Source organism: Drosophila suzukii, chromosome 2R (genome assembly GCF_043229965.1).
Source record: "Drosophila suzukii chromosome 2R, CBGP_Dsuzu_IsoJpt1.0, whole genome shotgun sequence".
Taxonomy (NCBI): Eukaryota; Metazoa; Arthropoda; class Insecta; order Diptera; family Drosophilidae; genus Drosophila; species Drosophila suzukii.
Genome location: NC_092081.1, coordinates 7,599,850 through 7,624,999, shown reverse-complemented (window position 1 = coordinate 7,624,999; position 25,150 = coordinate 7,599,850). Strand labels below are relative to the sequence as shown.

Genomic DNA, 25,150 nt, shown 5'->3' with positions numbered 1-25,150 from the left:
ACGGTGCAGTGCCCCTGAAATCGGCTTAGGGAAATGCAGGGCTTACTGGAGCGCATAAGGACATTTGCATGAGCCTTTAATTTCGGCCAGCTGGCTTAGCCAAATATTTGGGGCTGCCTCCAAACTCCGAGCTCAAGGGGGAAAAGGGTCCAGTGCGCTGGGCTGGAAGGGAATAGTTTAGTGCCTTCTGATTCTGAATCCGAACCCCTAACCCGAATCCGAATCTGCCAATCGAACATCATCATATTTTGCTTTCAATTTCCTCACTGTTTGCTTATGCAGAAGGTATGGATGTATGGTTGTATGGTGAAGGGTCGCCAGTTGGCAAAGAGAAGCAGAATATTTTCATATTCATGGGCTACGCTCGCATGGCAAAGGCATGGCAAAATTCGCATACAAATTGTTTATTTCCCACACACCCAGTATCCCAGTACTACCCACCCATTCCAGTCCCATCCCAATCCGCATTTGCATCTGCATTTGGGAGGAACTCAACTCAACTCCCAACTCTATTTGCCCTACGATGAAGGCAAGCCAAGTGCAGCAGCAGCAGTAGTTCGGCACCAAATTGAGACAATATTTGCACACGGTTACGTATACGCCCCGTTGCACGGAGCAGAGCGGAACGGACCCGGGATCTATAAACGAGCATTTTCATGTTATTGGCTTTGCATCGGCTGCGATGAACGGTGAACCAGCGGTACGGCATCAGGGCAACCACTGTAATAAAACCACGTAACAAAATGATTGCATTTGCTAACAAATTCGTGAAAATTTTGTGCCATCGTTGACAGTTCCCAAGAACAGACAGATCGACAAAGTTTTGGTTGGTGGGGATAGGGTAGGGTAAAGTAGGGAGGTACGAAAGTACCGGGCAGGAAGCTTTACTTTCTATATATAGAGCTATCGAGATGTGTCCCCTTCTCCGTACAGTGAACATTTTTAGGGGGAAAACCAATTTACCGAAATCCTCCGACTGGCTATCAAAGTTTTTGCAGGGCAATGATTTTCCCTTTTCGGCTGACAAAAAATGTCTAATGAAAAAGTTGGCGAATAAAATGGAGAATGCAAGATTGAATATTGCGTTTTGACCCTGGGTTGGTTTTTAAGGGTTGTAAGTGGGGTTTTTAACCAGAATTTCTACGACATTTCTACGAAAATAATAAAAATACCTACATGATGAACATTTTTAGAAGATTCTAGCATTTTTAAGGGCTGTTATGGGTGTTTTTAACCAGGAGGTAGATATTTCTATGATCCAAAAAGCTACCAACAATAATAAAAATAACCATATCATATCAGGAACATTTTTAGGGGGTTTTTCCCCCTTTAGGATCGTTTACTGTGACCTCTCTGTTCTAACGTGTGTGTGTATATACCTGTTAGGGAGTATTTGCCGATGACTCATTCGCTGCAACTGCGCGTAACGGTTTAATGAGTTTTTGGCCACTCTTAGCTGGCCGCCCACTTCCGCCCATCATGGGACGCCCCCCTTTCCCCACGCCCCTGTTTGCCAATTGATTTAAGGCACAGCTCTTCGCGCTTTTTCGGCCATGAGCGTAGTGCACCGTAAATTGGGAGGGGGGTAAAAAGGTTGGGCGATGGATACGTGGATAAGGCCATCACTACGGGGTTTAATTGCGCAGTCTGGTTTGAGAGCATGCCCCATTGAAGCATTGAAAGTCATATTGACATTTCAATGAGTCTCATTTACATTAATGCCAGCCCACGAAGATTCGAGGGGGGAAGGGGGTTGTCCTGAGTGTGGCAACTGTGGCTGCTTTATGGAAAAACCATCCGCCCTGTGGTCCCATTGTCCTTGTTCTGCCAGTTGTTGTTCTTGTTTGTCAGCATCGTTATTCGCGCCATTATTCCGCACCAAGTTATCTCGCACAGCGTGACTTAAAAGTTAAGCGTATTCATTATGTCCTTTGTGCGCCGACGACAACACCTTCCATTCCAGCATCCTCAGCATCTCATCCTCATCCTCATCCTGGTAGTCCTTGGTCCTGGGTCCTTTTGCCTGTTGCCCACAGCCTGCCTTTGTTTTATTTACTTTTCCAATTTGTTTGTCGACGCGGTGAAACAATAAAAATCCATTTCATTGTAGCTGCTCCCGCGCCAACAGCCCGTAGGCATTCTGCATCCTTTATCCCCTTTTTAATCCCCCAGGCTATAACTCCTGCTGCTGCACTTATAGTAACGCTCAAGCTCCTTTAATGCGGCCAAATTAAAGACACTGGGATTATCCCTGCACCTCTGGTTATCCCGTCGTTATCACCGTCAGCTCGAGACTTCTTGACAAACTTTTTGGCCAAACTGTCGATGCTGATTACCAGGGCAAACTTACCGCTCCACCAGTCAACTGCTGGCACGGCTGGTAAAAAGGATGCGGGGCACTACACTCCTCACGTTGGAGGACCTCAAGTGGCAGCCACTCGCATTAATAATGCCTGAAGGGCCGGGCTGCTCCTCCACATTCGCACAAAAGTGTGCACCACAAGTTGTAACTTCCAGTGCTCACAGATGTACGGATACGAACCCTGGAAACTCTATAGAGCAGGCTGCATCCACAAAGTTGGGATAATGTGGACTTTGCTATCTTTGTTGCTCGGCAATTCATATGCCAACTGTGTGTTTATTTATGCTTACGACTTTTTGCGTAATCAAGTCTATCTCTTCAGATACCCCTTTCAGAACGGTCCTTATAGGGGTATGCTGGGTTTTTGATAAACTCAGAGATATTTTAGTATCCTAGGTAGCTGTTGTATGTCATATCTATTTTATTAAAAATAATAATATATGTTAATTATATATTATATTATTAATAATAACATATTATTATTATTTAAAAAGTATCTATTAGTTTTAAAAAACAACATAGATAAAAATATTTATCATATTCCATATATCACAAAATGTGTATAAAATTTATGAGTATCTTTTGAGAGACTATATTAAAATTATGGACTTTTAAATTTCAAAGAATACAGTAAGAATATGTTGGCCAAAATTGTACACCTTTATTTAATTTATTATTAACTTATATTATTCTTAATATTACAAATATCATGTTATTATTTTCGCTGTCGTCCATAAGAAAATAATATTTTTGACTATCAAAAATTAACATTCATAAGATTTAATTACAATATAAAATGTGGGTATCTTATTTTTGTTGCCTCCATTTTATTTAGTTATTTTTGATTTCTTATCCCAATTTAAATGCACCCCAAGACTTGGGTGAACTATATTTGCCAACTGCAACTAAATAGCATGAAACACATATGCAAATGTTTGCCTGGTGAATTTCTCATCAGGGCAAAGCCAAAGTATTCACTTACGCAAATCACACAAAAACCGATTCCGGCAGAGTTCAAATCCCATTTAAAATGAGATAACATGCAAGACGAATGTGTATTTGATATTTGGCAGAGTAAACTTTTCCTAGATTTACATGTGGTTGCCCCCGAATTCAAATGTCTTACACAACATAATTTTCCATGCTCGACTTTGGCAATTTCCGCAGTAAAAACAACAAGAAGAAGCCTTTTAGCCATGGAAAATGTTTGCCAACCATGTGAGTTGCCAAATGTTGCATGGGCTCAAACAGTTTTGTTTGTTCTGATCGCAGTCAACAATCGGAATGGAAATGGAATTTGATTTGAGCCTGGCCGTGGGCTAATTACTGCACATCTGTTGTTGTTTGTTGTATGCCGGGCAAATTATTTGTCATTGCTGCTAATTAGGCGTTGTCTTTGGCCGGCAATTGAATGGTAATGGCAGCCCCCCCATCCCCATTTCCCCCCGCATCCAAACAGATGTAATACCCCTAGAAGGTGTGCAAACTGGATCTGGCACAGAGTCCTTGATTAATGGATTAGGTGCGGATTGCTCATACGCCCGGTGTGATGCTGGTGGATGGCAAAAGTCATTACATATTGATAATGCCCAGCCATTGTCTCGACTCTGACCCACTTCGCTGCGTACACAGTGGCACCCCCCCGGTTCTTTGTCTTTCGCAGCATCCTATATCTCCTGGATCTCCTGTATCTCCACATCCCCATCCCCATCCTCATTCCATCTCCTGTTGGCCATATCCTGTTACGCTGGCTGAAATCGCATTTAGTGCTCTGCCGCTCCTTGTTTGTCTTAGTCATTAGCAGAGTTGATAGCTGATGGCTGAATCCTTTCTCCTTTCTGCGAAAATCCCACCCACTGTGCATGTGCATCCAAATGATCTGATTCATTGACGGCAGAGAGTGCCTCCTTCTCAGCCATTTGACAGGATTATCCATTATCCCCTGTCGGGGGCCCTTTTTCAATTTACTTAAATCGCCCGGCTCCGTCCGGAGGATAAATCACTGGCAATATTTCATAGGCAGGACTGCATAAATTCCCCATAAAAACTGCGACTCCAATGCGAATTAAATCGCATTAACATAATCAACTTTACAACAACTATAAAAATAAATTCAATGGGATTTGCGCTCGACTGCCGACGATTCGTTTCAGAACCTCCGGCTCCTTGTCACAAAAGACACATGGTATCGGGGAATAGGGACTTTGTTATAGGGGCTATGGGCTAGGGGATAGGGGCCTTCAACTAGGAGTCTCCGTGCAAATGGATGGACTTGAGTAAATGTGCTAAAAGCTCGAGCAGCCAGGAACCTCGTATAGTGGCAGCACATTTCCGGAAGAAGTAGCGCCAATGGCAGCCATTGTTTTTCTGATTAAGCGCTGCCATATGTTGCCTGCCCCCATTCCCACTTACCCCTTGGTGCACTTAAAGAAATGGGGTGGGGGTGCATAAAATTAGCAAGAGCCCTTTGATTTTAAGGACCTATAAAATGCAGTTTATGAAAGTTTTAGTTGTTCCTGGTAGATATAAAAGGAAGTCCTTAAATCAATTTAGTTTGTATTTACTTTGTAGTACATTTGTTGTTCAAGATATTAAAATGAAAAGTGGGAATGCTATAATCTATATCCTTACTGACCCCATTAAGTAGGCAACATATTTTACTTGTTGGATTTTAATTGTTTAAGTCTTTCTGGGTAAATAAAAGTGAACGACAAAAGATCACGCTAGTTTGATTTACTTTGTTTCAATATGTTAAATGTTTTTTTTAACAGTACTTACATATGAAATATATTTTTTAAAATATCCTTACTAGCCCCAAAAAGTAGGCAACATTTTTTGACAAAGGAAAGAACTGTCCCTTTATTAGGGCACTTGCTATATTTTAAATGAAAATTCATTCAAACTGAACTCAAAAATCTATTAAAATGCAGATAAATATTTCTCCCAGTGCATTTCCAGTTGTGGCTTCTCGCTGTGAGCGATATGTGTGAGCCGCAACACACAAACTTAATTGCAAACAGTGCAGCACAACAGCGGCGAAAGCAAAAGCAACGAGCACGATGACAATGCCACAAAGGAAAATCCGCAAAAGAGAGTGAAGTAAAAGCTTGTCAACCGACCTACCCATCCACCCAACCAACCCCCCACCCCCCATTTTCCCATTTATCATGAGATTTTCCCTAAGTGTTCGCTCTGCATTTGAATTAACTTGACGGCAAAAGTTAAACTGCTGCTGCTGCAACGCACTTAGATGCTTCTGCATATAGCACATAGAACATATACCTCGTATACCTCGACCCGTATGCCCAGGAATATGTGCGGTTGTGCCAGTGAATCCTGCGAAATCCCATTTTAGCCCGCTGCCCCTGGCTGCCTCACTTATTCATGCCCTCATTTCATTTACGCATTTCGTTTGTCATCCTTTGTTTCCTTTGGCGGATGCGGCTCCCGCTCCGGCTGCCAGTGGTCTGCCGCCACCCGTACACTGTTTGTCCTCCGGATTGCGCAATTAATGCGAGGAAAGGAGGATGTCGTATCGTCCTGGACAGCCAGCTGACATCCTTTGGCGCGTTGACATCTACTTAAAACTTCCCTGCTGGCCAAGTGGGCAATCGATCCGGGGTAGCGGAGTTCAGCTGAATTATGGAGGGGCCTCTTAAAGTGAAGCATACTGTAACTACTCCATTTTGGAAATTCGAGAGGCCTTCGCCTTAACTTTTGGCTCGAAACTTTCCCAAATTCCGAAATAGAAACCGAAGCTCCAGTTAGAACTTTTGCACTAATTCAGCGATTCTTCTCCCATTAATTAAGGAATTCCGGAAGGAAGGCAACTCGAGCGTATCCTCCATTGATTTTGTGTCGAGCCGGGGAAAACTTGGCTTAGCCGGGCTGCTAAATTAAGTGGGAATGTCAAGTGGCTGCTGTTCTGCTGCTGCCATCGCCATTTGGACATAAATCTCCGCCCTGCGATACGCGCTAATGGAGCGCGAGCAGATCGCCGGCGGCGGCAGCTCTGATTTGCATTTAAATGCGAGTCCTACGGAATTCACAATGCTCCTTTGAAACCCAAATCCTTTTCCAGTTTTTCGCCTTCTCCTCAGCTGCTCGGTTGCTCGGAAGCTGCACTTCCTGTACTACTTGTTTCGCCGCTGGCACACTTTTAATTTGTACGCCATGTTGCAAGTCAAGTTTCCTCTTACCCTTTTGCCAGGTTCTAGGAACACTAGACAAAACATTTTTGCCCAATTTTGAGATCTTATATTACAATAAAATTTTCTGAACTAGAGATATTTCCTGCCTTTTAATTTGTTAAGACATTTTTTGAGAATATGATGCTTAATAGAAAGTTGTGATTTGATTCACTTTAAAATTATACGTTTGTTTATGTCTATGAAATATGTATTAAACTCTATAAACGCAGATATCTTTGACTCTTACATAGTACTTATTTAACCCTCAAAAGTTTCTTCTCATAGATCTTTTGTATATGCGAAATATGATTCTTTTTAAATAGCGCATTTTACCGAATACTTCAGTTAAAAAATTTGGTTTAGCCTATGAAAGATATTAAAAAATTGTACTATTCAACAATGTACGATTTTCCGAGTGCAGTGAAACCTTTATTTATTAGTTGCTTTTTTCAGCAGCTTTCCATATGCATTACATTTTTGAAGAATTTTTAAATTTAAAGTAATTTTTAGGTTCATATTATGTACTTCATAGGCTTATAAATAGATCTGGCATCTACTATCAATGGTCCTAAGCTCTTTAAACTTATATACTTATGCTATACATTTATATTGTGTTATTTTAAGAGACCGAATATTATATTATTTTGATAAATTAAGATATATTTTGTTGCTATACTTATCTATGTGGGTTGAAGATACATTTTTAACTTTCTGGACATCGTTATTGTAGAGTTGTTTGAGTTTTAGATATAGGTATACTGGATTATATTCCAGTTCCAAAAATATTTTTTAAATTTTAAGAATTATAGGGAGCATTTCTTATACACAGACTAAAGGATTTTCCGAGTGCACTGCCAGCACACATTATTCGATGCTCCTTTTCCGCAGTTTTCCATATGCATTGCTTTGGACAATGTTATCGTTTAAGCTCAATTGCATTGCTTTGCTCTGTTTTCCCTGGTTTGTTTGTGTTTGGTGGGATTGAGTGGGTGGATGGGTGGTGCGGTGGTTGGGTGGTTGAATGGGTGTTGTAGTTTGGGGGAGGGATTAGGGGGTGGCTTTTCGGTCAGAGGTTTGCTGGCAGTTTGCATTTGTTGCTGCTTGTTGCTATTCTGCCTTCGGCGAAGAATGAGTGCAACAGCATCAGCAGCAACAATGGGAACTTTTCTTTCTTCGATTCTTTGGGCAATGCTTTCTCCGCTTTCCCCCATTCCGATGTGTGTGTGTGTTCTGTTGTTCTGCAATGTTTCTGCTGTTGTGGAAACTTTTTGTCTCTTGTCCCGCTTCCGCTGCAATGGCTGCTTCCCTTTGTCGTTCTCGATTGCATTTTGCATGCTTAACAAAGGCCATTTCAAATGGTTTTCGCTTGTGCAAATTTAATTGGTGCCCGGGCGAGTGGAAATTAATTTCCCGCCATCCGAAAAGCACTTTCACTCGGGGCTTGAGAGCCACGTCTGGCATTTGGCATCTGAAATATGTACATATGAGAACGTAACTCCCCCGAGGATTCCATGCCCCAGACAACCGAAATTACGTATACGCTCCGTATGTGTGTGGGGGGGGATGCCAACTAATGTGGCCTTAATGCAGTTTGCAGCTCACACGTCGCGCCAGGTGTATTATTTTATATTATTTTCCTATGTTTAGCTCGTTTTCCTGCCATTTTCATTTAGTTTTCTCAACAAGGAGCGTCTAGACCGGAGACAAGCGCATTTCCGGCACGCTAGCTGTTGTCCTGCTGTCCTGCTGTCCTGCTGTCTCGTGTCCTGGCAGACAATGAATTTTATTGCACTTCTTGTCCTCGAATTGGCTAATGTCTGCCTGGCACGCGACCGCCTTATCCTGGCCACGAATTTATGGTAATTCCGCAGACGGCAGACAGCAGACAGCCAGTCCCTTGGATATTTGCCACTTGATTAAAACAAAACAAGCAATAATATTAATTTGCCCCAAAAGGGAAATCACTCAGCCAAGCCTCAGACAAAATTCAATTAGGTTCTTTTGGCTGTTAAAAAAAAAAATGTTCCTCCTTAAGATAATGTTGATCAATTTTCATTACCCTTCAAGGACATTTTCTACTTTGTTGCTAGCTCAAAAAAAAATCTAGAAAAATCAGCTCTTTCCTTGAGAAGCTCATTAGAAGACGCTAAGATGCCACGCCCCCACTGGAAAAGCCTCAGGGGGCGTTTCGTGATATATTTCCATCAAGCTTTAAGTTGACACGTTTCGTGTTTCCTTTTTACTCCACCAAACTCCTCCATCTCTGTTTACACTACCCCCTTTTTTGTGAGCCAGAAAAGGAATCCTGTGAATGCGAGAACTTTGGGCCTGGATAATATTTCAGGTACACCTTCCCAGGATTGCGCTACTTAAAAAGTTTCCAGCTGCCAGAGTTATTTTAGGGGGCGGCTGGTTGTCTCGTAAAGCGCGAGTGTTTATGGCCAACACCTTTGCGCCCTGGACAGTCGCATTTTCCAGTGTGTTTCACTGGTGTTTGTTACACGTGGGAAATATTTGCCAGGCTTCCGGCTTCCTTTCATTTTCATGCCCACCCAAAATGATGACAATTCCCCCTGTCGAAGCCCCACATATGGCACCTAAATATACTTTTTGCGTCATAACTTTGAATTACGATTTGCCGGATGGGGTGGCAATAAAACAAAATGGCAACTTGTAATTGCCATCCGACACAGTGACGCATTCTTAATTAGCTAACGAACTACCAAACGTGAGAACGTCACAACTGCAACTGCTGCAGTCGCCAAAAATATTAATTAGTTGGGCTAAAGTAGGCAAAATGCACCTGATGTTTTTTGGGTTTTACCTGTCGTTTCTGCAATTCTTGGGCCATGCAAAGTGTGAAAATTTAATAATTTCATGTTTGTCGGCAGCGGCGCCTGTTTCAAGCTTGACGAACCATGAAAAGCGTCTGCCCCCGGTGGCCAGGTGGAAAATGTGGATGTGGCGGAAAAGTGGAAAGCGGGGTGTGCACTCTGTGTGTGCCGCCCGGCAAAACAATAACAATAATAAAGTCTGGGTCTGGCACACGTCTACGATGAACGCGGCCAGGCTGAAATTTTAATTAAACATTTTAACACTGCAATTAACACGGCGACAAGCGACTCGCAGCACACGCAACTGCAGTCTGGGGAATTTCTCCAAAAAAACTAAAGAAAACGAACAAGAAGGAAAGAACACATAGGATCCCATACTAGACATAAGTAATGACTCCTTGGGAATGTAAGCTCTTGTTCCTTAAGACCTACGAACCTTGTAAACAGTTCTCTAACTCGTTCTTTACTTAAATGGATCACACATTTTTATAATGGTCTCTTTATGTTCCAACGGTCTTAATTGAAATACTCTTAAGCTCACATAAAATAGGGCTATTAAAAATATTAGGAAAATACTAGTAAGTACATAGAGAAAACAAGGAAGAACGCTATAGTCGAGTACCTCGACTATCAGATACCCGTTACTCAGCTAAATAGGGATATGCAAGTAGCAAAGCGAGATTAAAATGCGCCACCTACCGGCGGTATACAGATTTAAGCGTTATGGGCGTTAGAGTGGGCGTGGCAAATTTTTTTTTGGACCAATCGATAGGTATTGACAAGACCAATACATTTCAGTTAAATTTGTTTATCTAGCATGAAAATTGTGGGCGTCACAGGTTTTCGCGGTTTGTGGGCGGTAAAGTGGGCCTGGAAAACTTTTTTTTGGACCAATCGATAGGTATTGATGAGAACAATACATTTCAGTTAAAATTTTTTATCTAGCATGAAAATTGTGGGCGACACAGGTTTTCGCGGTTTGTGGGCGTTAAAGTGGGCGTGGCAAACTTTTTTTTGGGTCAATCGATAGGTATTGATGAGAACAATACATTTCAGTTAAAATTTTCTATCTAGCATCAAAACTGTATGAGCCACAGTTTTGGGCGGTTTGTGGGCGTTAGAGTGGGCGTGGCACTCTACTGAAACAAACTTGCGCTGCGCAGGAATCTCAGGAATCTGCGTGCCTAATCCCAGTATTGTAACTCTCATAGTTTCCGAGATCTCAGCGTTCATACGGACAGACGGACAGACGGACAGACGGACAGACGGACAGACGGACAGACGGACATGGCTAGATCGACTCGGCTAGTGATCCTGATCAAGAATATATATACTTTATGGGGTCGGAAACGCTTCCTTCTGCCTGTTACATACTTTCCGACGAATCTAGTATACCCTTTTACTCTACGAGTAACGGGTATAACAATCTAAGAAAATTGTTCTTGAATTGAGCACATTGTTCTTGAATTGAGAATATTCGTTCTTAAAAACCGTGTAAGTACATTTTGGTATCAATATAAGAACGAATTGGTGAGAAGAGAAAAGTTAAATTGAGTTTATTTAACAACTTTTTGATAAGTATACACTAAGGACTGAACTAATAGTTTATTTGTACATACAATTTACTTGAATACCGCCAATTCAACTTGATTGGAGCAAAATAAAAACATATTCAACTTAAAAATGTCGTTCTATTTTTAAGAACATTTTCAACTCAGATTAGAACGTCAGTATTTTCTCTGTGTAGTCTTTTGTTTGAACAACTTAAGAATAATAGCTTTCGTCTATACATATAACTTTTCCAACAATATTAAAAAGTTTCGTTTTCTTTTTAATAGAACTTCTAGAAATAAAAAAAAACATTTTTCTTTAAATTTTGCGGTGTCTAGAAACTACATTCTGATGAAATACTAGAGGATTTTCAATATCATATCATATATATACACTATAAGGGCTTTTGTTATAAAAGTTCCTAATTTAAAAAGAATGCAGAGAGAAAGGTTTCAAAACTCGATAATGTAGAAGTCCAAATCCAATTCGATTTTAATCCCCAGATAAGACTCGCACGTATGTCAGTCATTGCAGGTGCGTTCTATGCCATATGCCACATGCCACACTGCGTATACGCAATGCTGGACAGGACCAGAAATGGGGATTTTGGCAGGACGTGTCCTTCATGGGGCGAACGTGCGAATTATCTGCATCGAAATGAGCAGCACAATGGACAAACAGTTTAGTTGCAACTTGAATTCGAAATGGAATTCGACACTACACCTGACCTTAGCCCCCTTTGCCACCTGAATGACCTAAGCCCCCCAGGCTCTTCCGAATCTCAATTTTCGGTTCGGTGTGAGCCAGTACGAACGTGCTCGACTACCTTCAGTTAATTAACGAACGCAAAACGCTCACCAAATGGCCATTAGAGGGACATCAAATCGAATTTCATTAAATTTTCAACTCCATCGACCAAATGGCCCGGGGGTAACGGTCATCCGAGCTCTGGACAGTGTCACTTTGTGGCATTTTGTTGGCTGCACTGCCTCTGCTCGTCGCTTTTCGCTGCCTGATTAATCTGTATACTCCATTTCGCAGAAATGTCAAAGGGGGCTGGAAAAAATCGTTGGCCAAACAAAAGCGCCAAAGAATCCCGAAAAAGATTAAATTTCATTTCATCTAGCTTCATATTAGCTAGTCTCCCTGGCGCAGGAAAATGAAATTAAAAATGGTACCCGCTGCCTTTGTACCAGGAAAATTTCCGAGAGCTTTCGGTGAAGAGTTTTTAATTAAGTCAAAGCCAGCATTAAAAAACTGCCAAAACGGAGAATACCTCACATACAAATTTCCTAGTCTTCACTTTGGGCAGAATTATGAATATTTAGAGCTAGGGTCCTTTGCTTATAATTGTCTTTTAAGAAGTGTGCGTTAATGAATTGATGAAACTCTTAAAGCTGAAAATTTGAGGTAAATTGAGGACTAGTCTATTTAAAAATAAAATAAGTCACGTTTCTATTTTTTTAGCGACTCTGGTAATTGATACTTTATTATTTCTCTTATTTGCCAGGGGCAAATTGCCACATTTTGTTGATATATTTTATTTAAGAGCTAATTCAATTTCGAATATAATTGACTTATAACAATAGAGCGTTAATGAATTGACAAGCTTATTTATAAATAAAATAAATCAGGCCAATGAAAGTTATTGTGCTTCCTTATTTTGCAGCTCTGGTAAAAGTCAATATCTTTAAATATACACTTTAAAATGTATCTTATTTGCCGCATGTTAATGATATATTTTACCAAGCGTGCGTCCCGTCACTCCCCAGAAAAACATGGCCTATTTTTAAGGGCAAATTCAATTACCTCCCACTGACTCCCTGAATTTTCTTGCCCTTTTCAGACAGATGGCCACGCCCACAGCACCGCCCACCGATGATAATTGAATAGGAGCATTAATTGCACTGTGGTTTGTTGGTTCTCGCACCACACCCACACCCACATACACATACTCACTCAGCACACCCAGTGATACACACACACAATCACACCCATCGAACGTAAGAGTCATGCAGATGGGGGATTCCCCTCGAAGGCCCCTGGGCCTTGAGCTCCTTGTGCTGCCCGTGCTCCTTGTGGTCCTGCTGCAATCAATTCTCGTCGAGAGCTACCTGATTATCGTGCACGAGGACACGCCCCCCGGCACCGTTATCTTCAACGCCTCCGTCTATAAGCTGGGCTCCGAGCGGCACTACAAGATCAATGCCCACAAGTCGGCCAACTTTGTGCATCATCTGGTCTCGGTGAGCCACAAAGATGGGCAGATTCAACTGAGGAAAGCCCTCAAGTGCGATGGCATCTACTACCCCAATCTGTTCACCTTCTATGTGGACTCCACCTCAAATCGACTGAGGAGCATCGATTACTACAGCCTGCCGGTGAGGATCTTTGTCTCAGGGCACAGTTGCAATGAGGATAGAAGGATTGAGCAGGAGCTGCACCACCATCACTACGAGGAGGAGGACAATACTGGTTATTCAAAGCGGCGGAGAAGGCGATCCACCCAGGAAATAATCCAGCTGGATGGCAATCAGTTGGAGGAGGCTTTCCGGCGGAACAGCACGGAGTTCAGAGCCGGAGATCTGATCTTTGGAGACAGCTTCGACAATGAGATGCGGCACAGGATACTCAATCGAAAGAGAAGGGCTGTGGGCTCACCGGATCCGCTGCACCTTCAGCCTGCCCTGCATCGCAGGATATCGGATGCCAAGCAGTGGATCTCGGAGACATATGCCTCCTATGCCATCCACACCACCGACAAGTGGAACCAGATCTGCCTGAGGCGATCACAGTTCATTAACAGCCTGAATGCATTCCTTCCGCGATCGGTTTGCCAGCACTGCAAGGTGAGTTTTCTGGATGTGAACGATGAGAGGTTCGCCATCGAGCACCAGAGCAGGGATCTGGTGGCCAGCAGGGATGTGTGCATCGCCGAGTCCATGTGGAAAGTGAGCATCACCTTCAATATTCGATGCGATCGACGAGATATCGTGGACTCGGACCACAGGCTGAAGATCGTCTACCACCATCAAGAGTTCAACGACACGGATATCGCTCGAAGGGTTCGAAGGGAGCTGCGGAATCAATCGCCGTACTTCGAACAGGCCCTCTATGTGGCCTCCGTTCTCGAGGAGCAACCCGCTGGCGCTGCGGTGACCACAGTGCGCGCCCGAGATCCCGAGGATTCCCCCGTGGTCTACTCCATGGTCTCCCTGCTGGACTCTCGCTCTCAGTCGCTGTTTAAAGTAGACTCCCGGACCGGGGTGGTTACCACCTCGGCCAGTCTGGATCGGGAGCTCATGGATGTGCACTACTTCCGAGTGGTTGCCACCGATGACAGCTTTCCACCGCGATCTGGGACGACGACGCTGCAGGTGAACGTCCTGGACTGCAATGACCACAGTCCCACCTTCGAGGCGGAACAGTTCGAGGCGAGTATCCGAGAAGGAGCCACCGTGGGATCCACAGTCATCACGCTACGGGCCACCGATCAGGATATTGGCAAGAATGCGGAAATCGAATACGGAATCGAGGCAGTGACTGGTGAGTCCACAAGTTTTTAATAAGTATTCTCAACTTAAAAAAGCTTTTTATGCATTATTTTACTAACAAAATTTGGTTTGTGTACTTTATCGGGCTTATTTTGTTTGTGTAGAGCGTATCTAATCCGTTTTATTTCTGTTTATTACTCAGATGGTGCCGGATTGACTCAGGACCAGGAAATGCCCATCTTCCGAATCGACTCCCGTTCGGGCGTGATCTCAACAAGGAGCAGCCTGGACAGGGAGACCTCGGACAGCTACCACCTGTTGGTGACTGCTGCGGACATGGCATCGGCACAAAGTGAACGTAGGACGGCCACTGCCAGTGTTCAGGTGAAGGTCCTGGACGACAACGACAACTACCCGCAGTTCAGCGAACGCACCTACACGGTCCAAGTGCCCGAGGATCAGTGGGGTGGCACCGAGGACAACACCGTGGCCCACATCCGGGCGACAGATGCGGATCAGGGCAACAATGCAGCCATACGATATGCCATCATTGGCGGAAATACCCAGTCACAGTTCTCCATTGACTCAATGTCGGGTGATGTTAGTCTGGTGAAACCGCTGGATTACGAAAGTGTGCGCAGCTACAGGCTGGTGATTCGCGCCCAGGACGGAGGCAGTCCCTCCAGAAGCAACACCACCCAGCTCCTGGTGAACGTAATCGATGCAAATGACAATGCGCCGAGGTTCTACACCTCGCAGTTTCAGGAGAGCGTCCTCGAGAATGTCCCGGTGGGATATAACATCATTCGGGTTCAGGCCTACGACTCCGACGAGGGAGCCAATGCAGAAATCACCTATAGTATTTCGGAAAGGGACGACAACTTTCCGCTGGCCGTGGATCCACGAACCGGCTGGGTGCAGACCATCAAGCCGCTGGATCGCGAGGAGCAGGGTCGCTTTGCCTTTCAGGTGGTGGCCAAGGATGGTGGTGTGCCACCCAAGTCAGCCAGCTCCTCGGTGGTGATCACCGTGCAGGATGTGAACGATAACGATCCCGCTTTTAACCCTAAGTACTACGAGGCGAACGTGGGAGAGGATCAACCACCAGGAACTCCGGTCACCACGGTCACAGCAACAGATCCCGATGAGGATTCCCGACTGCACTACGAGATTACGACGGGAAACACAAGAGGACGCTTTGCGATCACCTCCCAGAATGGCAGAGGACTCATCACCATCGCTCAATCGCTGGATTACAAGCAGGAGAAGCGCTTCCTCCTCACGGTGGCGGCCACAGATTCCGGAGGACGTTCCGACACGGCCACCGTACATATAAACATCACGGATGCCAACAACTTTGCTCCCATCTTCGAGAATGCTCCCTACAGCGCTTCGGTGTTTGAGGATGCCCCCGTGGGCACCACCGTCCTCGTGGTTTCCGCCACAGATAGCGATGTGGGAGTAAATGCCCAGATCACGTACTCCCTGAACGAGGAGAGCATCAATGGATTGAGCAGTCCGGATCCCTTCTCGATCAACGCTCAAACGGGTGCGATTGTGACGAATGCCCCACTGGATCGGGAGACCACCAGTGGATACCTACTTACGGTGACTGCCAAGGATGGTGGTAATCCCTCGTTGAGTGACACCACCGACGTGGAGATCGGAGTGACAGATGTGAATGACAATGCCCCTGCTTTTAAAAGCCCACTGTACCAAGCCTCCATTCTGGAGGATGCTCTCGTTGGAACTTCGGTGATCCAGGTGGCAGCCAGTGATCCCGATGTGGGGCTCAATGGACGCATCAAATACCTGCTGAGTGATCGTGACGTAGAGGATGGTTCCTTTGTAATCGATCCCACATCGGGTACTATTCGCACCAATAAGGGTTTGGACAGGGAGAGTGTGGCTGTCTTCCATCTGACCGCCATTGCCGTGGACAAGGGATCACCACCGCTTTCGAGCACCGTGGAGGTGCAAATCCGTTTGGAGGACGTTAATGATTCCCCACCGACATTTGCCTCGGACAAGATCACACTGTATGTGCCAGAGAATTCGCCAGTGGGATCCGTGGTTGGTGAGATCCATGCCCACGATCCCGACGAAGGCGTTAACGCAGTGGTCCACTATTCCATCATCGGAGGCGATGATTCCAACGCGTTTTCCCTGGTCACCCGGCCTGGTTCCGAGCGAGCCCAATTGCTGACCATGACGGAACTGGACTACGAGTCCACTCGCAAGCGATTCGAGTTGGTAGTAAGGGCAGCAAGTCCTCCACTGCGCAACGATGCCCACATCGAGATCCTGGTCACAGACGTCAATGACAATGCTCCAGTGCTGCGGGACTTCCAGGTGATATTCAACAACTTCCGTGATCACTTCCCCAGTGGAGAGATCGGAAGAATTCCAGCCTTCGATGCAGATGTGAGTGATAAGCTGCACTACAGGATCCTGTCGGGAAATAATGCCAACCTGCTGCGATTAAACAGCAGCTCCGGAGGATTGGTGCTGAGTCCCCAGCTAAACACCAATGTGCCCAAGTTCGCCACCATGGAGGTATCCGTATCCGATGGCATCAACGAGGCCAAGGCCATCATGCAACTCTCGGTTCGCCTGATCACCGAGGACATGCTCTTCAACTCGGTGACGGTGCGATTGAACGAGATGACCGAGGAGGCCTTCCTGTCGCCCCTGCTGAACTTCTTCCTGGACGGACTGGCTGCCATTATTCCCTGCCCTAAGGAGCACATCTTCGTCTTCAGCATTCAGGATGACACGGATGTTAGTTCGCGGATTCTAAATGTTAGTTTCTCGGCTCGACGACCGGATGTCTCCCACGAAGAGTTCTACACGCCGCAGTATCTCCAGGAGCGAGTGTACTTGAATAGGGCCATCCTTGCCCGTCTGGCCACCGTAGAAGTACTACCTTTCGACGACAATCTCTGCGTGCGGGAACCCTGCCTGAACTTCGAGGAGTGCCTGACTGTCCTAAAGTTCGGCAATGCCTCCGAGTTCATCCACAGCGATACGGTGCTCTTCAGACCCATCTATCCGGTGAATACGTTCGCCTGCTCCTGTCCGGAGGGCTTCACGGGCAGCAAGGAGCACTACCTGTGCGACACGGAGGTGGATCTCTGCTACTCGGATCCCTGCCAGAATGGAGGAACCTGTGTGCGGCGCGAGGGTGGCTACACCTGTGTCTGCCCATCCACACATACCGGTCTGAACTGTGACACTGGAGTGGGTCAATTGCGTCCCTGTCCCTCGGAGACATGCGAGGGTGGCTTGTCCTGCCTGAGCAGCTATCCCAGCTCCCAACCTCCTCCCTACACAGCCACCTGTGAGCTGAGAGCCCGCTCTTTCGGACGCAACTCCTTCCTGACCTTTGAGAGTCTGAAGCAGAGGCATCGCTTCAATCTTAAGCTCCGCTTTGCCACCGTCCAGGAGAATGGATTGCTCCTCTACAACGGAAGGTACAACGAGCTACATGACTTTATTGCCCTGGAGATCCATGAGGGTCATGTAAGCTTCTCCTTTTCTTTGGGCGACCACAGCGAAAGGGTTTCGGTGATACAAGAGGTCAAGGTTTCCGATGGAAAGTGGCACCAGGTGGAGGTGGTCTACCTAAACAGGACTGTCACCTTGGTGCTGGATGATTGCGACACGGCCATTGCTCTTTCGGGACAACTAGGTGACAGGTGGAGCTGCGCCAATCGCACTACCCTGAAGTTGGACAAACGCTGCTCCTTGCTCACGGAAACCTGTCATCGCTTCCTGGACCTCACTGGACCCCTGCAAGTGGGTGGACTTCCCCGCATCCCTGCCCACTTTCCGGTGGCCAATCGAGACTTTGTGGGATGCATCTCGGACCTACGGATCGACGATCGATATGTTGATCTCAACTCTTATGTGGCGGACAATGGAACTCTGGCGGGTTGTCAGCAGAAGGCGCCACTCTGCCAATCGGAGCCATGTTTCAATGGTGGTACCTGTCGCGAGGGCTGGGGCACCTACTCCTGCGAATGCCCCGAGGGATATGCTGGAAATAGCTGCCAGGACAATATACCCGCTCCCTGGCGCTTTTCCGGCGATGGCAGTCTCAGCTTCAATCCCCTCCTGCGACCGATCCAACTGCCCTGGACCACTTCCTTCTCCCTGCGAACCCGTCAAAAGGAGGCCTTCCTGCTGCAAATTCAAATCGGACAGAATAGCTCGGCGGCGGTTTGTCTGAGGCAGGGAGTCCTGTACTACATCTTCGATGGAGAACCGATGTATCTGGCCGGTGCCTTTCTCTCCGATGGAGAGTGGCACAGAGTGGAGATTCGCTGGCAGCAGGGCTCGGAAATTCACTTCTCCGTGGACTACGGACAACGATCCGGTTCGGTGCCCATGTCGCAGAAGGTCCAAGGACTCTATGTGGGCAAGATAGTGATGGGCAGTCCGGATGGCAGTATTGGTACGGTTCCCGAGGCATCTCCATTCGAGGGATGCATCCAGGATGTGCGCATTGGAGCCGGTCAATCGGTTCTCTCCAGGCCAACCATTCGGGAGAACGTGGAAGATGGCTGCGAATCAAGGGCCCAGTGTCCTGATCATTGTCCCAACCACTCCTCCTGCCAGAGCACCTGGGATCTGTCCACCTGTGAGTGTGATTCGGGCTACGTGGGTGCCGACTGTGCCCCCATCTGCACGGTGAGACCCTGTGCCTCTGGAGTCTGCAGGGCAAACACCAGTTTGTCCAGGGGTTACGGATGTGAGTGCAACAGCAGTTCCCGACATGGGGATTACTGCGAGAGGGAACTCCAGCAACCTTGTCCTGGAGGCTGGTGGGGTGAAAGGGTTTGTGGTCCCTGTAGATGTGATCTGGCCCAGGGATACCACCCTGATTGCAACAAGACCACCGGGCAGTGTTACTGCAAGACGAACCACTACCAACCGCCCAACGAGACCGCCTGCCTTTCCTGCGATTGCTACTCCATAGGAAGCTTCAGTGGAGCCTGCAACCCGCTGACGGGACAATGTGAGTGTCGTGAGGGAGTCATCGGTCGGCGATGCGACTCCTGCTCGAATCCCTATGCCGAGGTTACCCTCAGCGGCTGCGAGGTGGTCTACGATGCCTGTCCCCGTTCCTTTGCCGGCGGCGTCTGGTGGCCACGTACTCCTCTCGGTGGAGTAGCCATCGAAGGATGTCCTGCGCCGGCTCGTGGAAAGGGACAACGCAGCTGCGATGCCCAATCGGGAAGCTGGAACACCCCGGACATGTACAACTGCACTTCGGAGCCCTTCGTGGAACTGCGTCGCCAGCTGTCCCAATTGGAGAAACTTGAACTGGAGCTTAACTCCTTTGTGGCCATTAAGATGGCGGAGCAGCTGAGAAAGGCCTGTGAAACGGTGGACAGAAGGGGTGCCAGCAAGGATCAGAAGGCACCCGGAAGTGGTCGCCCCAACAGGCGCTACAAAATGGAGTCCTCCTTCCTGCTTAGCAATGGCGGAAACGTCTGGTCCCACGAACTCGAGATGGACTACCTTTCCGATGAGCTGAAGTTCAGCCATGATCGTTTGTATGGCGCCGATCTCCTGGTCACTGAGGGTCTTCTCCAGGAGCTGATCAATTACGAGCTCATGCAAAGCGGTCTGAACCTATCCCACAGTCAGGACAAGTACTTCATCAAGAACCTGGTGGATGCAGCTAGTGTTATCCTGGACAGGAAGTACGAGGCGGAGTGGCGACGAGCCACGGAACTGATTCAGAGGGGTCCCGACGACCTGGTGGATGCCTTCAACAAGTATTTAGTTGTCTTAGCTCGCTCCCAGCACGACACCTATACCAGTCCCTTCGAGATTGTGCAGCCCAACATGGCCCTCGGCCTGGACATTGTGACCACGGAGTCACTGTTCGGCTATGAACCAGAGCAGCTGAGTGAGTATCACCGGAGCAAGTACCTCAAGCCAAATGCCTTCACCACCGAGAGTGTGGTCCTGCCCGACACCAGTGGCTTCCTACAGCACTCGGCTCGCCAGCGACCAGTGATCAGCTTCCCCAAGTACAACAACTACATCCTGGATCGCAGGAAGTTCGATCAGCACACCAAGGTGCTGGTTCCCCTGGAGATGCTGGGTATAACGCCACCGGAAAGCGATGAGATCTCACAGAGTGGAAGAAGAGGAGGTAGCCACGATCATCGGGCCATCGTGGCGTATGCGCAATACAAGGATGTGGGTCAGCTGCTGCCCGATCTCTATGATGAGACCATCACACGTCGTTGGGGTGTGGATGTGGAACTGGCCACTCCCATTCTCTCCCTGCAGATTCTGGTGCCCTCAATGGAGAGGGAGACTCAGGAGACACAACGTATGGAGATCCCCACGAGAAAGATCTCCTCATCCTCGTCATCTTCTTCTTCGGGCAGCACGGAGCAGCAGTTTGTGGAGGTGTTCGATGTGCCCAAAGCTCCAACCAGCAGTAGTGAACAACAGATTGAGGACATAAGGATCACAGCCCACGAGATTCCACCACCAGTTTCTTCAGGAGAGCAACAGGAGGCTTCGAGTGGTGAAGATGGTGAGGAGCGGGATCCCCACATCCGCCTGAATCTCGACGACATTGAGTTCCATGGCAACTCCGGCGAAGAGATCGTATCCCCGGATTCCCCAGAGGTGCTCAATCCGAACTATGAAGGCGTCAGTTCCACAGGAAGCGATGAGCAGCCCAAGGGTGAGAACGAGGCGGTTTACAGGGATCGCCGGCTGGTCAAAAGGCAAGTGGAGATCACTTATCCCTCGGAGCAAATGCAGCAATCCGAGCAAGTGGTCTATCGATCCCTTGGCTCGCCTCATCTGGCGCAACCCATTAAGCTGCAGATGTGGCTGGATGTGGATGCCGCTCGCTTTGGACCCCGCTCCAACCCCCAGTGCGTCCGCTGGAACTCCTTCACCAATCAGTGGACCCGACTGGGTTGCCAGACAGAGATTCCCGACTTCGATGGCGACTTTAATCCCGCGGCACAACCAGCTATACTGGTGAACTGCAGCTGCACTCACATCTCCAGCTATGCTGTGATTGTGGATGTAATCGATCCGGAGGACATCCCGGAACCCTCGCTCCTGGTGCAGATCACCTCGTACTCTGCCTTTCTGGTCTCACTTCCTTTGCTGCTGGGAGTGCTCTTGGCCCTGGCCCTTCTACGTGGCCAGCAAACCAACTCGAACACCATCCACCAGAACATCGTGCTCTGCGTCTTCTGCGCGGAGCTCCTCTTCTTCGTGGGAATGCAGTCCCGCCGGCAGCTCCTGGAGAGCGAGTTCCCCTGCAAGCTGACGGCCATCTGCCTCCACTATTTCTGGCTGGCAGCATTCGCCTGGACCACAGTGGACTGCGTCCATCTGTACAGGATGCTCACCGAGATGCGGGACATCAACCACGGACCCATGGGCTTCTACTTCGCCATGGGCTACGGCGCTCCAGCCATCGTCGTCGGACTTTCTGTTGGCGTTCGGGCTCATGAGTACGGAAATAGCTTGTTGTAAGTATTACATTTATTTCTAAAAAATCGCATCGATTAAAGAAAAATCCTCTATGAAATTTATATATAGAAAGGTATAGATAAAACAGACTTCCGATCAAAAAGCACAATATTAAACGATCAGAAATTTATTGGAGGTGTTTATGTATAACATTTCATTTAATGAGCTGTTCGATTTTTTGAGCTCAAGGTGAAATCATCTGTTCTTATAAATAATTCCATTTGGAAAATATTAAATTTATAAGTCATAAATGTTGATAGAAATATTTATAGATATTACTTAATTTCTATAATGGCTTAAATAATATAAAACAACATTGTCTCACAGTTTTTCAAGTTGCATTATAAACGAATTCAAACTATAGTCAAATTAGACAACATTATTCGAAATTAAAAATCACAACAAACCTTTATGTGCCTTAATTAGGATAAAACGTGCTCGCCATATGAAATACAAAGGACCTAATTGTTAATAAATGTAGCAATGCCTTTTTTCTGAGAACAAGGTTTATTAAATTAAATATTAATCAAAATTTCCCTCCCCCTTTTAGCTGCTGGCTGTCTGTGTACGAACCCGTGGTGTGGTGGCTAGTCGGTCCCATAGCGGGCATGTCCGTGGTCAACCTGCTCATCCTGTTCGTCTCCGTCAAGGCAGCCTTCACCCTCAAGGATCACGTCCTCGGATTCGGTAATCTGCGAACCCTCCTCTGGCTGTCGGTGGTCTCGCTCCCCTTGATGGGTGTCATGTGGGTCCTGGCCGTGCTGGCCGCATCGGAGCACTCTCAGCTGCTGAGCCTGCTGCTCTCCGGCGTGGTGCTTCTCCACGCGCTCTTCTGCCTCATCGGCTACTGCATCATCAACAAGCGGGTGAGGGAGAATCTCCAGCGCACCTGCCTGCGCTGCATGGGTCGCAAGGTGCCCCTTCTGGACTCCTCCATGGTGGTCAGCAACAGCTCACACAATGTGAATGGAGCGGCGAGGCCGAGCAACTTCCTGGCTGGTGGATATGATACCACAACAAGGAGAAATATAGGAATCAGCGCAAGCAGCACCACCTCGAGGAGTACGGCCAAGACGAGCTCGAGTCCTTATAGCGATGGCCAGCTAAGGCAGACCTCCACATCCACTTCGAACTATAATTCAGCCAGCGATGCCCCAAGTTTCTTGCGCGGATTCGAGTCCTCCACCACTGGAAGGAGTAGGGGTGGCGAGGAGAAGCCATCGCGCCGCCAGAGGAAGGACTCGGACTCAGGTTCCGAAACAGACGGCAGATCCCTGGAACTGGCCAGCAGTCACTCCAGCGACGATGACGAGTCCCGCACGGCTCGATCCTCTGGAACACATCGCAGTACGGCCGTAAGTTCGACGCCCGCCTATCTGCCCAATATCACGGAGCACGTGCAGGCCACCACTCCGCCGGAACTGAATGTGGTTCAAAGTCCCCAGCTTTTCCCGAGTGTCAGCAAACCGGTCTACGCACCCCGTTGGTCCAGTCAGCTGCCGGATGCCTATCTGCAGTCACCTCCGAACATTGGACGCTGGTCCCAGGACACGGGATCGGATAACGAACATGTTCATGGTCAGGCCAAGATGACCATCTCGCCGAATCCCCTGCCCAATCCCGATCTCACGGACACCAGTTACCTGCAGCAGCATCACAATAAAATCAATATGCCTCCCTCGATCCTGGAGAATATTCGAGATGCTCGCGATGGCTACGAGGACAGTCTGTATGGCAGGAGGGGAGAATATCCGGATAAGTACGGCTCCTACAAGCCACCCAGTCACTATGGCAGCGAGAAGGATTACCCCGGCGGAGGCAGTGGCTCCCAGACCATTGGTCACATGCGAAGTTTCCACCCGGATGCCGCCTATCTGAGTGACAATATATACGACAAGCAGCGGACGCTGGGAAGTGGCTACCTGGGTGCCAAGTCGGAGTCGCCCTACCTCTCTAAAGATCGGATTACACCGGATATCTATGGATCCCGGGATGGTCACTATAGCCTCAAGAGGCAGCCAGCTTATGCAACGGATTCCCTGCACTCGGTGCATTCCCTGCTGAAGAACGATTACCACCAGCAGCAACAGCAACAGCAGCAACAGCAGCAGCAGCAACATCAGCAACATCAGCAGCAGCAACACCATTTGCAGGACAGACTGTCCGAGGGCTCGGATAAGAATGGCTACCACTTTCCCTACACCGCCGAGGAGGACCACCTGCCCGCCAGAAAGCTGAGCCACACCCAGCCGCCCTCGCTCCATGGATCCCAGCTTATGCAGCCACCTGGCCTGGGGCTGGTCAACGATGTGAACAATCCGGGATTAATCGCCAGGCATCCCTTGAACGGAGGTTCCCGACACAGTTCCAGAGCCTCCTCGCCGCCTTCAAGTATGGTGGCTCCCATGCAGCCACTGGGGCCACTGACCAGCATCACGGACACTGAGTGAGTTGAGCAAAGAGACTGAGGAGGATTTCTCTTAGCACTAGGCTGTCACAGAAGTCTACCGATATACCTTACCATATCAAACCAAAGTTCTTAAACCTTCAGACAGTACTTAAGAACTTATAGCCTTATGACACTTGCCCAACTTTCAACAAACTTACGGAGTTCTTTTTAAAATAGTATATATGGTAGAATACATTTATATATACTCAGTGAATTTTGATAAAGTCGAGACTTAATACATTTATAAATATTTGTCAGGCTCTATAACTTTCTTTTAAAGGTTGCCATGAGTTTTTAAATTGGGCAAAAAATATAGTAAGTGTCATAAGGCCCTAACCAAGTCTCATATGTCCTTAACTCTAACACCATATATTTAACATTCGGTTTTGGGAGATTTCTGTGACATGCCTGTTTTTTTTTTTGCCTTTCGTTTCGGTTTTGGATTTAGATATGGTTTTGGTTTCGGTTTCGTTGTGGTTCTGGTGACCAGTTAATGCTTCTTGTGCTCCATGTGCAGCCCATCCTGTCTGTTTCGTTTCGTTTCTTCCGTTGGCCTAGATGATTCGTTTTGGTTCGAGGGAACTCCTGTTCGTTCTCCATTTTTGATTCCAGCAATTAATCTGTGGTTCTTTGTTTCTGATTCTCTTTTCTTTATGGCATTCGAATCAACAACTACAATGACATAAACCCTTTGTACCATTCGACTTTTCCCACAACAATTGAAACTGAAAACAATGCAAATGAAT

At 47.3% G+C, this 25,150-nt stretch overlaps 1 protein-coding gene across 3 annotated transcripts in view; it reads left to right on the top strand.

The window, feature by feature from the left end:
* The window catches only part of stan (Protocadherin-like wing polarity protein stan), a 56,767-nt gene that overhangs the window by 28,128 nt on the left and 3,489 nt on the right, over window positions 1–25,150 (top strand). For all 3 annotated transcript variants that reach the window (XR_010653521.2, XM_017074284.4, XM_017074283.4), the window contains exons 3-5: window positions 12,784–14,483; window positions 14,634–21,954; window positions 22,506–24,401. Coding sequence is in view for 2 of the 3 variants with exons in the window: in XM_017074284.4 (XP_016929773.3) it covers window positions 12,950–14,483; window positions 14,634–21,954; window positions 22,506–24,401 (10,751 nt within the window). In the remaining variant the exon portion in view is untranslated. The remainder of the gene's footprint in view (window positions 1–12,783; window positions 14,484–14,633; window positions 21,955–22,505; window positions 24,402–25,150) is intronic.